This window comes from Gouania willdenowi, chromosome 11, assembly GCF_900634775.1.
Source record: "Gouania willdenowi chromosome 11, fGouWil2.1, whole genome shotgun sequence".
Taxonomy (NCBI): Eukaryota; Metazoa; Chordata; class Actinopteri; order Blenniiformes; family Gobiesocidae; genus Gouania; species Gouania willdenowi.
Window position 1 is genome coordinate 22070329 of NC_041054.1, and position 19711 is coordinate 22090039.

A 19711-nucleotide genomic window follows, 5' to 3' on the forward strand; every position below is an offset into this window, starting at 1 on the left:
GTCATTAACTTTGACCCCTACCAATCTTTTTACTGGTAAGTCACACATTGAAAGGAAATGGTGTTCAATGGTACCAGTCGGAGCACTGTATCTGAATTTGTGGCCAAGTTCTAAGGAAAAAAAATGTTTGACCCTTGACCCCTACCGATCGTTTTACTGCTGCTGAGATTCCTCGGGCTCTAAGTATAGCTACATTTATGAACTCTAAAACTGATAAAATAAAATTCAATGTTGTTTTGGCACCGTGCGTTACGTTTAATCAGATTGGTCGGCTATGATGTGATGCATTTGATTGTTGTCTGGTCATTTCATTTTTTTTTTGTATTTTCACAATGTCTGTTGATAATTTTAAAGAATAATATGTTACAAAGTAATGATTGGGTGTAGAAATGGAACAAATGAATTTACTTATTTTAATACATACTTAAGTACAAGTACAATTATTGATTTGGAAATATACTCAAAAAAGTACAAGTACCAATAAAAGCAACTCAATTAACAGTAACGTCACAGTACTTGTAATCCGTTACTTTCACCTCTGATACTGACTAAACTTGATAGTAAACTACAGTCATTAGCTCATATTGCGGGCTTTTATATGTTACTTTAAATGTAAATATTTACATAAAATCCCATAAAATAATTCCAAGTAAGTCAAATACAATAAAAAAAAATACATTTAAAGTAAATCATAAAACAGTACACGTCCCAGAACAAATAAATACAGTATAGTCGATGTTTTTATACAAGTAAAAGTAGCTATAAAAGCAATTAAAATACAGTACTTTTCACCTCTGACCCGATATTACTGCTGGGTCACGTGGTGAAGGTCAGCGTGGTTCCGTGTTGTTCCTGTAGGAGGAGCAATTACCATCGACAGTGCGCATGCGCTGCAACCTGTTAATCTTCCTATTCAGTTGAAGCGCAGGAGCGTTTGACACCGAAGTGACATCAAGAAACCCGCAACTATGCGTTCCCCGTAACTTTCCGACGAATTCAGGCGAAGTGGACGTGTTATGACTTTCCATTGCTGTGTTGTAAAGTTCATTTAGTGGCTTAATTTTGCACTGAAGCTAGTTTTTTGTTGTAGTTTGTAGTGGAGCTAGTTCCGCCTCAGCCTGTGATGGACAGCAGCGACAAGTGTCAAAGGTAATCAACAACACTCACAGAGGGAGAAAACTCTTCTCCAAACGGTGGGAAACTCCTCTACAGACGTGAAACAGCGAAAAGAAAAGGTGAGTTGTATTCACAAGTCTTCATTTTTATGTTAATAATAACTTTTAATCTCAGTAAAAGAGTAGCCACCTGTTGCTGGCTAGGATTTAAGTTAGCTGCAACTCGGATTAGCATTCACCACCTCGCATTGAAATGCGTTTAATGTTTACCTAGTTTATTATGGGCGGGAATGGCTAACTGGCAATTTTAATACTTGTACAGTGATAGTTTTGGAACGATTAAAGTTGCTCCTGTCAGCGTCTGTTCTTGCCCGCACCTGTTTGCTTGCTAATGTGTGTACACAACATACGGGCAGCGGGCCCAAACAAGCTCCCCAGGAGGCCCATTTCAGGCCTCAAAATGACTTTTATTTATTTATTTATTTATTTATTTATTTATTTATTTTTATTCTTATTTTGAGAGAGCATTAAAATACACTGCACACTTTCAGACAACATACATTGGTACATATTTTGCTGCTCATAATTAGGATTTTTATGTTACAAAACAAGGAACAAAATACAGACAAGTGAAATACTCAAGAAACGGGTTTTTTTTTTTTTCCCCCTAAAAACCTTTTCTGCTTTTTCACTAAAATGTGCAGGTAGTCTTACCAGAAATTTTGTCACTGTTTGTTGAAGGAACCAATATATTATTTACTGGAATATTGCATTATACTGGTGTCACTGGTAAGAAAGACCCTATTTTTTGTTTACAGAAAGTAAAGTGGAGATACTAATTCATTTACATTGGTATGTTGACACTTATTTACAGAAATGTTGCACTAAAATAGTGTCACTGTTCATAGGACACTTTTTCAATTTATTGCCTTTCAGAGATATCAAAGAAAAATTGTATTTTTGCACTTAATCTTTTTTTTCTTGTTTTCTTGATTTCTGACCAATATATCGATAATCACAGTATCGTCATATCGTGAAATAATCGTTATCGTGAGCTTTGTATCGCGTATCATATCGTGAGGTACCCAGAGGTTCCCACCACTAATATCTATATATACGAAGTGTCTGTTGATACGGAAAAGTATTAATAATCTCCGGGACTATGGATACGTGCCGCACTCAAGGATCCTTCCTTCCTACAAAATCATTAACCAGTATTCGGTATGAACCGGGTATACCGTCCAGCTCTGTGTTACAATTGTTATGAGTGTTTAAGTTAACTTTGGCTTGATTTTTAGGATTAAATTCATATTGTGCCCTTGGTGTTGTTTTGTAGCATTAAGGATTTTAGTAAAATTACCCATTACAGAAGCTCAGGACTTCAGGTGTGAGTTTATTTTTTTCTCAGGTAGGTCGCTTCAGCCTGTCTGCTGCATTCCTTTGCATTCCATTGGCAGGCCTGTGTTCTTGTTCTGACAGGCACCCAGCAACAGTGCGGACTGAAAAGCAGCAATACGCCCTGTGTGCGTTCTGAGAGCGAGCGAAGACAAAAGGAGCTCAACTTTATTGTATTTGTTCAAGATAGGCTGCATTGTAATCAGGTCAGTCATGTCCCTGTGCTTTGTGGGGTGGTAGTAAGGCATTGATCAATCAGAAAGTCGTATTTTGTGCCTCATTATAAGGCAAGCTTTCATCTGTGTTTGCATGAAGGTGCATTGTGTTACGGTGTCAGGTGGGAAACTGTAGTGCTTGTTGTGAGGATCGGGTTCACACAGGAATCCGGTGGTGGGAAAGGGAGAGATACTTTTGTTTACCAACCTGTGCTTTGGGAACATTTTTTTTAATCTGCAAACTGGTGACAGTGTAATCAGTGTAAACCTTGAAGTATGTCATCAAACCTACTGTCTTTTTTTTTTTTTTTTTTTTTTGTAAATGCAAAGAGATATTCAAGTGCAAGGCTGAACACATCCGTGCTGTTTTAAATCCAGTTGTGCTTCCATTGTGAAGAGCTTGTCTTGTCATGTCAGAGAAGGAATGGGGACTCCGATTTTACATAGCCAGAAATCATGGAATTAACTTCCTGAAACAGAAATACCTATGACACACTTATCACACTTATCAGTTTTTTTTGGGGAAATAATCATAATTTCTCCATAAACCAGTAGTTGAATGTGTAGCAAGTGTTTGAAAGATATAAATACAATGGCATGTCAAATTTATCAAATGCTCAAATGCTTGAAAAATATAAATATTTATAAGATATAACTTAGATAATGACTGTTTTTGGCATAATTTTAACATTGAATGTGTCAAAAAATTATTATTGAATTTGGGAATGCCAATACAACTATTATACAAGTATTCTGAAACTGAAAATAATGGAAATTGAAATGTATGTATGATCATATTATTAAGTCATTAGGTAGATATTCTGTTTCTTTTGTATTTAATACAAACTTAGGAAATGATTCCTCGAATAAACCGATTAAGTTGATTAAAATGATCTCAGTCGATGCATTGTTAATTAGTGTTATCAGAGCTTCTTTTTAGCGCATTGTGCTCCGCTCCGACTTATTGTCTTGAAGCAATGCTGGGCTGTATAAGTAGTGGCTAAAATTTGCCAAAAAGAAAAAGACAGTGAGTAAGTGTGGGAGCACCACACACTGATAGAAAAATACAGCACTTTTGATTGTTATGCAGCGTTAGCTTTTCATAGCAGCAGCAACAAGAAGCATCCAATTCTACCGACGCATTAAGTTTATTTTCTCCATTTTAATTGTAATGTTATAAAATCTGTAGTTATCAGATCTCTTAATCAGAAAATTTAAGCTACTGTGAAGTTGCTGTTGCACTGTAGCTTAAACCTGGGTTAAAGCTTTTTATTTCGGGATTGTTCTATGCATTTTAACTCTTGAGGACAATCACAGCAATGAAGTTGCACTTTTGACAATATATCTGATGTCTGCAGTCATTTTTAGGTGCCTTGGAAAAAAAAAAAATTCGAATCAAAACTCAAATTTTTCTTTAAAAAATCAGAGATTTTATTTTAGGCAAAATTGGCCTACAAATACCCTAAATCAAGGCAGAGATATGTGTGCAGTAATGTGTCAAACAACAATGCACATAAAATACGTTTGTTAATTTACTCGCATAACGATATATAAATGGACTTGGTAAATGGACTTGATTTTATATAGCGCTTTATCACCACACTGAAGCAGTCTCAAAGCGCTTTACATATCAGCGCATTCACCCATTCACTCTCACATTCACACACCAGTGGGACAGGACTGCCATGCAAGGCGCTAGTCGACCACTGGGAGCAACTTAGGGTTCACATAGTCAGGTACTGGGATCGAACCCCCAACCTCTCGATCAGAAGACGACCCACTACCACCTGAGCCATGGTCGCCCGTGGCTCAGGTGGTAGTGGGTAAGTAAATAGATGTGTTTCGTCTTGAGTCGCCTCAGTGACGACGAGTGCATTTAACCAGCGCACGACTGGTGTATTTGATATATGAAAAACAATAAAAATGTAACGTCTAAATAGGGGATAGAGTGCCCACCTGCACATCAATGTCTTTTATCTGCAGGACAGCATGGTGCATTTTAAACATTTGGTGCAGATTAGATTCAATTCTTAACATGAAATTGAATATTTCCAATTATGTCAAGACTAAATAAAAAAGAAAAATGTTGGTGAGAAGTTGAAAATATCAAAGTTGATTATGAAAATGATTTTACTGGTTAGTATATAAGAGTCTTTAATTTCTATGTAGTTGAAGTGACTGTGTACTGTACTCAAATTGCCTGTTGTCATCAGATCTCACCCACCAGATCACCTTTGGGATCTGGTGCTAAAAGACGCTGGCAACAGGTATGTGTGCTCGACAAATCATCAGCAGCTGATCTCTACATGATTGTATATCTTCAGAAAAACTATCAAAGCTTATTAAAGGTCCAGTATTATCATGCTATTTTTCACCCATCTCCAATTGTTCTGAGAACCCCAACAACAGTATTTGGGGTTAATTTTCCCAAACTCACCTGTTTTCCAGAGTTTTAGCCTCTAAAAAGTCACTTTCACACCGCTCCTAAAAACAGGCTGTTTTTAGGGTCTTCTTACAGTACATGAGTAGGCGTGTCTATAGATGCCGACTTTACGGCACAGCTTTATAGTCTTTTGCGATCCACTAGGGATGGGCGATGTAGACAAAAAAAAATATCTAGATCATTTCTGGTATTCATCACGGTAACGATAAAAATCACGATAAATAAAAACTATTTGAACATCAACACTAGACACATTAAAAAAGGCTTCAATAGCTGCTGACTCAAAGAGCTCATGAGCTGATATTTTATGGAATACAATACAGACCCTTTCCAAAAAATTGGAATATCATGGAAAAGTTGTTTCATTTCCATAATTTTGTCTGTATAAAAGCCACTAACATTTGCAATCATTAAATCCAACTCGCCGGTTTGGCGCTGACATTTTTACAAAATGTGGAATAACAAGGAAGGGAGGAAACTGACCTTTTTCAATTTTAACCCTCTGAATGAAGATTAAAAAAATGTTTATCACTGTAGCAAAACCATTATAATGTGAATTTTTCATAATACTGCCCCTTTAAATCAATTTGACTAGAATTTTTTTTTTTTTAATCCTGAAAAATGGGTCCAACCTTGTGCTTTCAAATCGAGAGTATGTTGAATGTCCTCAATAGATTTGTAACAGTACTCGGCAACCTGGGTCAAGTAAACTTGGACTTTAGCAAAAACATTAATGGATGGACTGGACCTGATTAGATTGTGAGACTTATGCAATCAGTTGTGTGAACTATTGTAGGTTAACTGTTCAGTGAGAGCCTCTCCACTACCTTTGGCCTGGTGCGCCATTCATCCAACCAGATCTGCACATTTAACCTGGCACAATAGGCGATTGTGCTCCTCTGGTTTCTCCAGACCTTGAACTGTAATCCAGTGAACTGAGAGTTTTTAAATGGGCTTATTGGCTGCATAGAGTGAACAAACAATGCTGTGTAAAATGTATGAATCATCAATTTAGTGCAACTAGCTTAGTTTGTTTGGACCTTGTACTGTTAACTTTATTGCATCCTGCATGGCATATTTTTTTCAGGCAGGTTTATATTGAACTTTTCCTGATTATTTTGAGCAACCCAAAAGGAGCACAAGTTGTCATTTTGACTAAAAAAAGCTACTAACTAATCTATGAAGCAGGCTAAATGCTTCACTTTAATAGAAAACAATGGGATGTTTACAGGCAATTGTGACATCATCAATCATGTGATTTCAAGATGGCGGAACACAGGTTTTAAAATGGTAAAGTAGTCCCATTTTTAAAAGTTAATAAAATGAATATGGTGCATAATAATGCGTTTTGTTAGGCATAGATCTTCTAAAGACCCCTTTATTAATTACTAGCAGCACAATATCAACATTTTGTGGCAGTTTTCACTTTTTCCTTCATTAATGCTGAACTATTTGATTAAATGATGTAGTGTTGCTTCGTTCAGGGCATCTCTGAGTTGCTGAAAGTAGTTTTTAAACCACTAGTTTTTAAATGACATTCAGGACATGGTCCCTTTAAGAAAATCAGCTTGGAGGGGTCACATTAAAGCTGTGTAAATAGCTCCTAAGTGCAGTGCAGCGACTGAGTTAGTTAGAGAAGAGAAATACGGTTGCTCAAACGTCTCTCAGTGCTTTGAAAACTCAGAACTGATGGATGTCTGCACTGAGCCTCTGATAGGCAGCCGCTAACACAGAGGAAGCAGCACAGCAATGTGTCGGTGCACTTGGAGGGAGGGGGTGGAGCGGAGCGTACGTCTGCGCTTTGAGCACTTAATAATAATTATTGTGTACAGTATGTATTGCTGATATGAGTTTGACTTAGCAAATTGATTGATTTGGCAAGTGAAAAAAACCTTTCGATGTGCTGTGTGTGGACACAGACATATGACCACAGACACGGCACTGCAAGGGATAAAATGTGTACTACAGACGGTTCTACAATCTCCATGGTTTTTCAGATCATCGTCATGTTTTAATCCTTCACAATCTAATATCCTCAGATCGCACAACCTCATTACCTTTTTAGACTTCCTAATCCATGAAAATACTGGTTTTAATGTTTTTGGTGTGGGCTTCAGAGCCTTTTTTGTGTCGATATATCCCTCGATTTAAAATTTTTTTTAAATGGTAAAAATGATCCTCAAGATAACTGACAGGTAAACTTGACATGAAACCTTTTTTTAATAATTGTTACATACATATGTGTAAGCCATAGAACGGTAACATGGTTCCCCAGTTTAAAGTTTAATCAAGTTGTAAATGACAGTTTATATAGAATGTTCATGCCAATTACAATTACTAAGACAATGATCTGAACTCAATTACAATTCAAATACTATTACAACAGCAACATATTTTTAAAATTACGTCATAATTGTCATATATTATCAATTACGCAATTACAATTATAGTTTACCCCAATCCCGGTATGATGATCCATGCGGAGTAGTAAGTTCACTGGATACATCATACAACTTAATCAGAAGAGACTGACCTAAAACACAAAGCTTAATGACCCGTTCAAAATGTCAAATATCTATCTAACAATCATTGTTGCTAATGTGTATTTTGTCTCTTTAAACTTATATTTTGACTAAAGAGATTAAACTGTTGTCTGGATTAGCTCCTGTAGTTGTTTCTGTCTGTTTATCAAACATTGCACTACTACAAGTAAGACAAGGGCAGAACCATTTTACTCTGATTTATTTATAAAAGCTAAAATATCTTTGCTGCTGAGGTCAACAGGCCTGCACTGGGTTCAGGTACAGATGATTACCTAAACATAACAGGAACACAATCAGGAAGGTATGCATCAGCTAATAAAGGGTTTTTCACAACATGGCAACGTGTCGGACATCTTCAGCTGTGTATGGGTAGGGGTGGGACCAAGAGGGGTTTATAGTCTGGGATTAATTGGCAGGATTTAATGGGCGTAAGTGGGGGGTGGGTTGTCTCTGTTTTAAAACTGATGCACAACAACTTGTATCAATTCTTTTAACAAGATTTTTTATTTCAAACAGTGATTTTTGTCTGTATAAAAGCCACTTACAGTCTGGTTATATAACAGGACCATGGCTGGGCGCTCTGCAGATGCCTGCATATGTTGTATTTATACATGCTGACACTTTATCTCAGGACCCATGTCATTAGCAGCTTCAGCATACTCTCACACAAACTGGTGCACATTAACCCAAGTGCATGTTTGCTGTGCAGCCAGCTGACACCAGCACAGGACATGTGAGAAGAGAGCAAGGGTGAGGGTGCACCGTTGAATTTAATCGAGTGAATTATTTGGAGGATTAACTGCAGATTTGCTTCTCTCAATAGAACCCATTTGGACATTATGAATAATGCAAGATAAAGCATTATTGCAACGTAAAACATCTAAATATGAAGTCATTGGGTATAAGTTTAGTTAATAGTCAGGTTGCAGATAGATGTATTGAATAATAACGGTTGCGTCTTAATTTTGGTCTTGTATTCACTATTGGAAGTTGATGCATTATTATTGTTGTATTATTTTTAATAATGCTTGTAATTTGCTCGATCGTCTTAGGAAAACTTTATACGCTCTTATCAATGTAGGACAGCCAACACATAACAATGCTGACCTCAATGTACTCAAGGAAACTGAACTTAACTTCCCTTCCGTACAGCGTATTATCAAATGCTATCTTTGTATAAAAAAAATACACCTGAAAATATATTTATTGCTTATTCACAGTTTATGTAATTACCGCTAATTGAGATTCATGCTTTTATTTTCACATATATATATATATACATATATATTTATTTTTAAAATAAATAAGTTGAATAGTCGACTATTGTAATGACTAATTAGACGATTAAGCTAACGATTATTTTTCTGTTGCACGATTAATAAAAACCATAAAAGCTCAAATAAATACCAAAAAAATCTTAATAAATTACTTTTATTATACAACGGTTTTCCAAAGCCAAACATCTTCTGCTTAACACAAAATAAAAGCAGTGTTATACAAAATGGAAGGCCTGTCAGTGTTATGCGTTAGTTGACATTCATTGGTGAACTAACTTTTGTGTAGTGAATCATGATACTAAGCTGGTAAACGTCAAGCTAATATTGTGTTTCACTCGGAAACGACCACAGCATGATTGAGCTAACGCAAATCATGAATTGGCAAACGTGACGTTGAACAGATACGTCTAATGTTACTACAATCTGCTATAGGGATGTAACGATTAATCATAAGGCAGTTAAAAATCGATTCATAGGTATCACGGTTGATATCGATTTTCTGACAATTGAATCGCAGTACTTTTTTTAACCAGAAGTGTTGGCGGGGGGCGGAGTCTGCTAATACTTTCTTTCTGGCTGCCTTCTACTCTTAAATATGTTAATAAATGATTAATTACCCCTTTAGCACCGAAAGAATATCTGTAATATTACTTGAATATCTGTAAAAGTCACGTTTTTCTATTATTCTGTCTGCTAGCATAGTATCTCTTCTTCACTGCAAGATATCTGCATGCCAACCGACCACTGGGTTACCAGCGCCCTCTGCTGGTCCAAACAAATATGACGTAATCAGTCCAATTGTTAAGGCACAAAATACATTTTCAGTTGCACTTTTGAAAAAAAAAAGAACTATTATGCAGTTTTGCATTGTTTATTATAGAACCAGAATTTAAATTAATAGGCTTCATTTTCATTTGTATTATTCCTTTATTTATTTAATTCAAGATTTATTTTTAGTTAAATTGCATTTTTTTGAATAGTTTATCAAGGAATTATTTTGACAATGAAAAATAAAAGGAAAGTAATACAGTATATTCTAGTTTTTTTCCCAAAAAAAAAAATTGTCTACAGTCCCATTATGTAAATAAAAAAATCGTGAGAGAATCGTATCGTGAACCCAGTATCGTGAATCGAATCTTATCGGGAGTTGAGTGAATCATTACATCCCTAATCTGCTACCGTAGCTCGCAGCTCTACACTTTGGTGGTGCTTGTGGCTAGATAGCTGTGTTCTGTTAGCCACCGTTACCATTCATACCAGCATTATTTGCTATTTTCTAGCTAATGTTCGCTAAACACAGCTGTTTAGCCACCAGCTACTAACAGTAACCAAACACAAACACAGTTAGCTTGCACCATCGAAGTGCGCAGAGCTCAAGCTCACGTTGCACAATACATAGACATAGACATAGTATTTATTGCCACACAGCAATGCTGGTGGTATTTTTATTTCACAATACATAACTAACTAATTTTTTTTAGACCAAATTAACCACTAATATAATGATAACATATCATAAAAATGCAAGTACACCCTTTCAAATGCAATCAACTTGTATTTTTTGTAATTGTAATGTCAAGAACTTTTAAATATTTTAAACAAATAAAGCAATTAAAATAAAATGGACTCTGTCTCAGCAAGAAATTCCACTTTAATAAATATCACAAACAAAAGCAGTAAAATAGACCCTGTTTCTTAAGAAAACAAAACATCTCAAATGCAAAACCACACACAAAAACCCCTCTCTCAAAAAACTAAAATGCACTTGCAATAGATATTAAACATTGAGGCACAGATGTATATAATTATACACTTCTTAACAGGTAACACCAATCCAGTTAGAACCTTTGTAAACTAAAATGCTAGTGGCCCCGCCTCCCCCTATTTCATTCTTAAACCATACTGAATGGACCAAATAGTTTCTAGTTTATTCTGTTCATTCTGCTAAGGAACAAACATGCAGGTGCTGAGGGTGAACCCTCTTGTCATCCAGCCTGTTTAGAGGCGAAAGACAAGGGAAACAAAATACTTAGACTTAGCTTGGTTGCTAGCCCCGCTCGGCGTTCCCGCTTCTGCTTCAGATCACACCGCTTACGTCTCCTCCGCTGGCACCACGGGTAAGAGGCTCCGCTGCCTCACAGGCCGCTGGATGCAGCCGGCGTAGCAATCCAAAGCTATGTAGTAGGTCCAGAGTTGCCGCATTTACCGGACTATAACTGTTTGATTTCCCTAAATCGAAGATTGCCTGGCGGTGGTATACTATTTCAAAGTTTTACGCTGCAGGTTCACTGATAAATTATTAAAACTGACTGAGTTAATCTGCTGTTTAATATTCTTTGCTAACGCTAGCCTCTGCAGCCGTCAGGCGCAACACCAAATACGTATGAATATGGCAATATACCGAGGCCAGAAAACTTAGAGTTCATTTTATTTACCGTCCGGTTACTTGATTTATCAATTATCGGCCCAGGCCTAGCGATAGTAACGTTACTTACTTCTGTTCTTCGGTGTCAGGAGTAACAATGGGATGGCTCCGCTTCAAATGCTTCCACATGGAAGTAAATATCTATACCTTGACACTTATGGCTGCGTTTAAAGTATTCCCATACCTTTGATGTAGGGCGGCGGGTTGTGTTTTAATGACATGTAGAGCTTGGGAGGGCTGCTGAGCCTGAGAGGTGGTTGGAGACTGAGTTTCGTCTTCCATGCTGGTTTGTTTTGGTCACTCATGTGCGTGTGGCGAGTGGGCGTGGCAACGTGTTGACTTCCGGATTTGACCTCGAACCGATTAGTCGACGTTGTCGACGTGTCGCTACAGGCCTAATATTTGAATTACAGATTAGAAAAAATATCTAATTACTAGGGATGGGACTAGATGAGAGTTTTACAATTCCATTTTCATTTTAGCTTAACGAGTCGGTTCTTAATGAATTCTCATTTGGGAAAAAGAACAGGTCGATTAGCACAAACTTTGTTTAGTTTAGAACTTAAGTAACACAACCTTACAAACCCAACAGTGAGGCCTTAAAAGGCCCACAGCTTAGAACTGCTTGTTGGGTTTCCATGGGGTCCCCAGAAAAAATATATAATAATTAGGAATCTCCTGATACAACTTTTTCACTTTTGATACAGTACCGATATTGCAGCCTTAAGTATTGGCTGATACCGATGTCGATCCAATACGATATCAACGTGAATCATACATACTTTTATGACTTATTTTGTAGTGTGGAATGTTAGAAAAGGCTTGATCAAGTGATGTCACTCAAACAGAGAACAATAGTCAGCAACAGTAGGTATAAGAAAAACTGACCCATTTATTATTAACCAATTGGTTACATACATTTTAACCTTCAACATAATATCTACAGTATTCTACAATTGAGTAAATATAATATTATCAGAAAGGATTTTATTTGCCAAGTACAGTTTGAAACATCACAAGGAATTTAACTTGGTAGTTGGTGCAAAGAACATGCACACCAACACACCGAGGCAGCCATCTGCAGCGCCATCAGAATACAATCCTTTTTAAATACATAATTTTTACGAGGAAAAAATGAGGTTCTAACTGTCGGGTTCAGGTCGGCTTTGGATATAATATCTTGATGCCTGTTGGGTTTGGTTTTTCTCTGTCGAGCTTGGGTCGAACTTGGATGAAAAAATGCAGCCTATGCCTATGCAGCCTGTGTGTGCCTCTACGGCACACACAGAAAGCTTTCAGCCAGTCTCGACAGCAGGGGCAGAACTTCAGAACCTGCTGGGTTGAGATTTACTCTGGAGTCGATAGAAATCGCAACATTCCCTTTGATGAAATATCCACTTAGTTAGTGTTACAAGTTGCCCTCTTGTCATCCTTTCTCATGAAATGTTATCAAACTTTTGAGCGTTTGTGCTGCTTGGGTTCCATGTTTCCAGCTGGCTGCTGTTAATGACGTCGCCTCGCAAGTTGTGGGTTGTTATTTGCACACACTGGAAGTAATAAGTGGAATTGTTAGGCAAGCAAACAAGTGATTCCCAGGAATGTAATTACTTGGAACCGGTTCTCAAAAGGACAAGTGGTTCCGGTACTCTTTCCATTTTAGGCTCTGCGTGCTTAAGCCACAGAGGTATTTTTTGTAAGGGTTAAGTTGCCTGATTTGGTTGAATGCCCGTTTGAAGAATACTGTCTGATTTTAATCATTGACAACCTGAAGGCGGTGTGTGTGTCTTGCTCCCACATGATGGAAGTCGAGCAGCTGAAGTAGGCCATAGTGCAGGAGTGAAGTGCTCTGTGTACTCTCTAGCTCTAGACTTGACAAACCAGTTAAACTGAGCCAAAACTAAGCTTATAAAGGGTTCCTGGTAAAACATTGCTATACCGCTTAGCAGCATAATTTTATCAGATCAAGTCTACAAAGTTGTACAAGAAAAGCAGTGTTGTCATTGTTTCTGTTGACGATTACAAAAAAGGTTAACAAATAGAGGAAGTTAACTGTCTTGTGCTCTACTATCCTATTTATCTGCATGTGTGAGTGAATCACTGTTTGGCTGGAGTTACACAGAAGCAATCTTCAGGGACCATTTCATTTCAATGAGGAAGAAACAGGTAGTGTCCCTGCCAAGCAACACTGACTCTCTTCTTCTATAGTGTTAGCGAAAACACTGTGCAGTCAGGACAGTCACACAGAATTCTACCTGTTTGTTCTCTGGAGACTTTTGACATTCCAACTCACTGCTTGATACTCCTGTGAAGCTTTACCTCTGTTTACATGACAGCTGGGCCTCAAGTCTGACCTATTGTGTGTTTAGGTCACCTGTTGAATAGCTGCATGTGGGAGAGGAAACGCTAAAGTGTAGTTCTCATTCTTGCTATGAGGTCATCCTTTTGATTCTTGATTTTTTTTTTTTTAAAGGAAAAATCCAGAACACTCGTAAAAACAAAATACTTTTTATTTATTTATTTTTTTACTTTATTCTTTTTTTTTTCTGTCCCGGTGGTTGAGGACCAATGTTCTAGGTAATAGAGTGAGTTTATTGTCCTTCCTTGGAGCTTTAAGTTGTCTGTGATGACCTTTAGGTAACGTCTTCAGGGCTCAGGTAGACTGACCACTCTGCCGTCTACATTGCACTCACTCTTTAATGTTTGTTGCATTTAGTAGGAAACGGGCTGCTTCTGTGACAAATATTTGTTTAAGTTTGGAATGCAGGACTTGCAGTAAGGTAATAACAACTGTACTACTTAAAACAGCTATGCTGACATCTGCTTTACATGTTTGTCACACTACACGTGTTGAGGATGCACTGGATTGGCAGTTTTGACAAGGTCAAACTATAGACTGTCTATAGACCTTGCTGCATCACATCACGGTTTTTGGCTCAGCGCCTTGTTATACGTCTTTTGAAGCCCACAAAACCTGACAAGTAAAAGTGAAGCCAGCTTCATCACAATACGATACAATGTCGATATGTTTGGATGACGATACGTTTGCAGATATCACAAAGTCTGTCACAGTACGATTTCGATTCGATTCACAAGCCTGCGATTGATATGATGTGATATCATATGCTCATCTCACACAATAATTTACATGGATATCAGATCACATAAAACAACTGAAATATGATTTGATCATTTTATTTCAAAGGTTTTTTAGTTATCAGGCATTAAATAAACAGTATAAACACCATTCTGTAACATTTAACAAAGTGTTAGAATTTGAATTGTTTGAGTAATAAAAAGTATCTTGCTACCATCCCCGCGCAGGAAATGATGGCACGGAACCACGTGCTATATGAATTTCAAAATAAAGGCGTATCCTGAAGATGAAGATGTTGATCGATGTTTTTAGTGTGCATCGATGTAATTGGATCGTTAATTAATTAATCGATGTGGATCGCTGTATTGTTACACCTCTAATAAATTATTTATTTATTTTATGTTAATACTTCTTGGCCCTCATTTATCATCCTTGCATGAAAACTGGTGCAAATGTGTTCACATTGTGTCGTACGACAGGATCAACGTGGGACTTATGAAACATTCGTATTTCATCAATCATAGCGTATAAATGATCGGGTGTTGATAAATGCCGCAGCTGAAATTGAACGACATTAACATGTTACACCCTCAAATATTCCAGGTTCAGAGGCTTCGCCCACTGAGGTCAAACAAACGTTTGCAAGAAAATAAATGTTTCCGATAATCAGCATCCTCACAGCTGAGGTGAAGAAAAACAAAGATGTGCTTTTCGGTAGTGTGAAAACTGGAATTTAAGGAACTAATTTTAAAAATAACGCAGGCAGTGAACAGCGTTTTGGTATTAGAACGGACTCAGGTTAAGGTTTGAATCAAATGATCAATAACTGCAAATGATGCTTTCAATGAAATCCCTGCTACTTGATCAAGACAATACTTTACATTTAGAGGAGTTTAGGCTGGCGAGCGCAAGCCCGTTCAACATCCCAAAAAAGTGCAGGTATCAGTAATAATGTGGGCTTTTTAAAATGCATTTTTCATTTTCATTTAATTTTTTATTTAATTTGTTTTGATCTGTCCTGAAAGTGTGTGTCAGACCAGACGTGAGATCTGATCGTAGCGTACGATCACGTCACAGTTGATTATTAACAGCGCTTGTGTGAATTTGGTCGAACGCATGTCGTACACTCAGATTTGAATGCAGTGAGGTCTTGTGTTTAATCATTGTCATTAGTTATTACTTCCTATCTTAGATAAAGTGTTTGCTGTAGGGTCTTAAATACTGTGTGGTCCTCCAGCCTTCCCTATTCAGTGCTGCTGCATCTCTCTGTCACATCGCCATCGCTCTTTTTCAGCTGAAAAATAAATAAAATGGACCCCAGAACCCCTTTTATGCCTATTTCTGCAGCCTATACTTTACACAGTAAAAACCCAAGTTTACAAAAGAAGTCAATCATAAAGGTCTGTTAAGTTCAGAATATTTCAGTATCCCCCATGGAAGCACATTGTTTGCAGTGCTCCGTGAGCTGTTTTAGACATCAGCATAGCTGCCAAAGTGGCATGACGCACTGCGGAAAAGTCTATTTGAACTAATTGTTTAATGAGGTTCTGCCCCGTTGAAATATGTCATAAAAGTTTTCTTTTGCACCATTTGCAATAATTGTCACTTATTAGCCAAAAGTATTTCTAGAAGGCGCAAGTTTACTTTCGAGTCGTGATCATCTCACTGCATAACAGGCACGTGCGTTTTTATTTACCACCAAAACATTGATCATTTAAAAATATTCTTGTTGTGGGTGTGTTTTTCATAGGTTGCTTTATATTTATCAAACTTAGATTTTTAAACATACTGCTGAATGTGCTGATAACTATTATGTCACTTAAAAACAAAAACGACTAGTTTTTGGGCATTCGACAAGAATGCTGTTGATGTATACACGTATAAACTATTACACAACAACGTAATTTGAAAAGGTTGATCATTCCTGGTGATCAGTTTCGCAGGATGTGGTGTGTCGTATCCCATTCTCTTATCATTGCTTTAGGACTGCACTTCCTGATGTTGACCCAGCGGTTTAATGACATAATTACCCACCTCTATGGTTGTGTTGACTTCAGTCACACCCAGGATCTCTGATTATAAAGCATATTTTAGCTGTGCTGGTTGAGTATTCAGGTTACTGTCAAAGTGTCTTTGTGCTAAACAGTAGCAGGCGAGACGACTTGTCTCCAAACTCGGCAGTCAGCCAAGTTATGTGCGGTTCAGAAGAGAAGTACAGCAAACAAATAATCCAAAAAAGTCTAAGTCTATTTTACCTTTTGTATATACAACAGGTACTTTTTGATTTATTAAACCGTTGTCTGCCCTGCCACTAGCTCTAGAGCAGGGGTACCCAATTCTAATTCAAGAGGGCCATTATTTGTTATGTATTGGATCCCTCTCTTCTTGATCTCTTGTGAAAGGTTGCTTGTAATTAGGCTCTCTGCAGAGCCGCATTATGACACATTCATTAGACTACATTAGGGTTTGGCATGCCTGCAGCAGAAGTAATTTATTCTTGACTCATCTATTGCAGTGATTCCCAACTTTGGGTACACATACCCCTATGTGTACAGGAGCCCATTGCAGGGGGCCCTTGAAAACATATATCAATTAAATTTAAAATAATAGGAAAACGTTCCCAGTTCCTTCTTTTTAGGCTATATTTTGTTAGATAAATTTACCACAAACTAACAGTACTATTGTTCAATACAATACTGTCTTGTTATCACCTGCCACAAATGTGGAAGGGGGATATAGGTTTGAGCTCCGTCTGTCCGAGTTAAAGGGGAAAGCTTTTCTCAGAAACCATTTAAGATAGGATAACCAAATTTGGTGTGTGGCTTCAGGGTATCAATACCTTGATGGAGTTTTTTTTTTACTCTGATAATTAGTAGTTTTATATTCTGATATGATAATATTTTTTTATTTAGATTTGGGACATTTAGGGAAAGGTGAGTTATGAGAACCAATCTGGCGGGAGATGTTGATGACTGTGTTCTTGTTGAAATAGAATTAATTTATGCTTTAGAGGCCATTGAACACAATTCTGAGTCTTACGATTGGAGACAATCAGTTGTCTATATTTTACAAAGACAGTATTTACTCATCGGTACTATTGCAGTAATCACATTAATACATTTTTCATTAAAGGTCCAGTATTATGCTATTTTTCACCAATTTCTATTTGGTCTAAGAACCACAACAACATAGTATTTGAGGTTTATTTTCCCAAATTGCCTTTTTTCTGGAGTTTTAGCCCTTCGAAAAGTCATTTTCAAGACGCTTCTAAAAACAATTGGTTTTGGGGCCTTCATGCATATGCATGAGTAGGCGTGTCTGTAGACGCAGACTCCATTCCTCTCTCTTTTAGAGGGTGATCAGTGATCACCATCGCAATTTTCTTTTGCTATCCACACACTCTTGTTATTGTTTTCAGCCAGAAAACTGCACATTACAGTAAAACACATGTCTATTTAACCGGCTATTGTGATTGTGAGTCAGAGAAACGCTGCTCCACGGTGTGTGTTTATCACATCAGCAGTGCATTCAGTTATTTCAGCTGTTTCAAACACTCACCAGAGCTGCTACATCACTTTCTTGTCATCCACTGTTTTTGGCCAACCAATACGACACTGGACAAAAAAGGTTGGAAACTGATCTGAGCTTGTCGTAATTTCTTATTGATAAGATGCTGTCCGAATCTCACTTTCCCTTAAAGATGCCAATAAAATAGTCACAGAGACTGTTTTATTGCATTGTGATTTTATGTGACAATGATTTTTAATTGTAATTCTAATGCTCCCATCTCATTTATTTGTTTCAGACGCTGCTGAAGGCTCAGTTAAGGATGGAAAATGCAGGTAACAAGAAACCCTTCACTTTTAATACTTTGGATGAATGATGAGACATAATAGAAACCAGTGTAATTGAAGATCATGGCCGATTTTAGCGATTTCATGAGTGATCGGCCCAATCCAGTGAATCCACATTCCTATGCAATAGTGACATACAGGAAACGCCACACAAAATCACTGGCTTTGAGGCAGTGCTGTGGGCACACAGCTACAGCAACATTTGAAGCAACCACAGCGCTGTCTGTCTAAACAGAGGACCCTGTTCGGAAACATGTCTCGCAGTGTGTACGTGAATGTATGCGTGGCAGGTCAAACTGTCTGCATGTCACCACGTGGAGACACAAGAATATGTTGTGTAGCTGAAACAGGCAGTTTTATATTGCTTTAAATTTATAAATAAAAAATATGAAAAATTGTCACTTAAAACAGTTGTTCTTTTACTGGAATTACATTGTCTTAACTTGTTTCTTTCTAAATAATAGGTGATGGTTCAATCATCATTTCAAAGAAAAATAAGAAATTATTGCTTTATTCTGTCAAAGTAAATAAGTAAATACATTTTTACAAATCTTGTTTCACTTAAAAGTAGGGCTGCACGATTATGGCCAAAATTATAATCACGATTATTTTGATCAATCTTGTAATCACAAATATTATCATATTAGGGAAAAATCTGTGTTTTTATTGCACTACTTTTAAACAAACAATATGTTTACCCTGCTAAATGAAGCTTTAAAATGGAAATATAATTTAAGTAAAAAAAAATGAACCCAAGAAATTAAAATTTAACAAAGATTAACTAAATAAATACACTATTACAGAGTACAGAGCCCGTATTTTAAATGTAAATATTGCGGATGATCAGGTCAACCAAAATTGTGATTATGATGAGATTAATTGTGCAGCCCTACTAAAAAATAACCTCCAAATTTCTTTGTTCTTTTTTTATAGAGGTTTCCAAAAAAGTAGCACTAATGAATTGACACACCTTTTAAAAGCAAACTCTGAGCAACTTGTAAGACCATAAAAGGTTTTTCGGCTGAGCTAAACCAGCCTAGTGCTTCACGCACTGTGAACCACACAATGGACTTTAAACTACATCCAACCTCACACATCAAGGCCAAGGTCACAAACAAAGAAAGAAACAAAAAAACGAGACTAATGGCTACAACTGTCCCACACACAATTGAGACGCTTCAGTTGTTTTATAGTGTTTGTGAAACTCTGACTGGTCCTGCTGGTGCTTTCTAAAAATACATCTAATAAACTTACCCATTATGTGAGAATATTGTTGACAAAAAGGGGTGACTCATCAAACAGGTCAGAATCCTAAAGCTGTTGACAAAGGGTTGGCCATGTGACGTTGGC

At 37.1% G+C, this 19711-nt stretch overlaps 1 protein-coding gene across 2 annotated transcripts in view; it reads left to right on the forward strand.

Annotated features, from left to right (window-relative positions):
- The first annotated feature begins 898 nt into the window (after positions 1 to 898).
- Positions 899 to 19711, forward strand: part of phactr4a (phosphatase and actin regulator 4a) — a 66513-nt gene continuing 47700 nt past the window's right edge. Inside the window, exons 1-2 of one of the 2 annotated variants that reach the window (XM_028460873.1) lie at positions 899 to 1235; positions 18313 to 18349. In XM_028460873.1, the coding sequence (XP_028316674.1) occupies positions 18337 to 18349 (13 nt within the window). In that variant the 5' untranslated portion in view covers positions 899 to 1235; positions 18313 to 18336. Of the gene's footprint in view, positions 1236 to 2528; positions 2717 to 18312; positions 18350 to 19711 lie in introns of those variants that run through there. The other variant, XM_028460876.1, reaches the window with a different exon arrangement.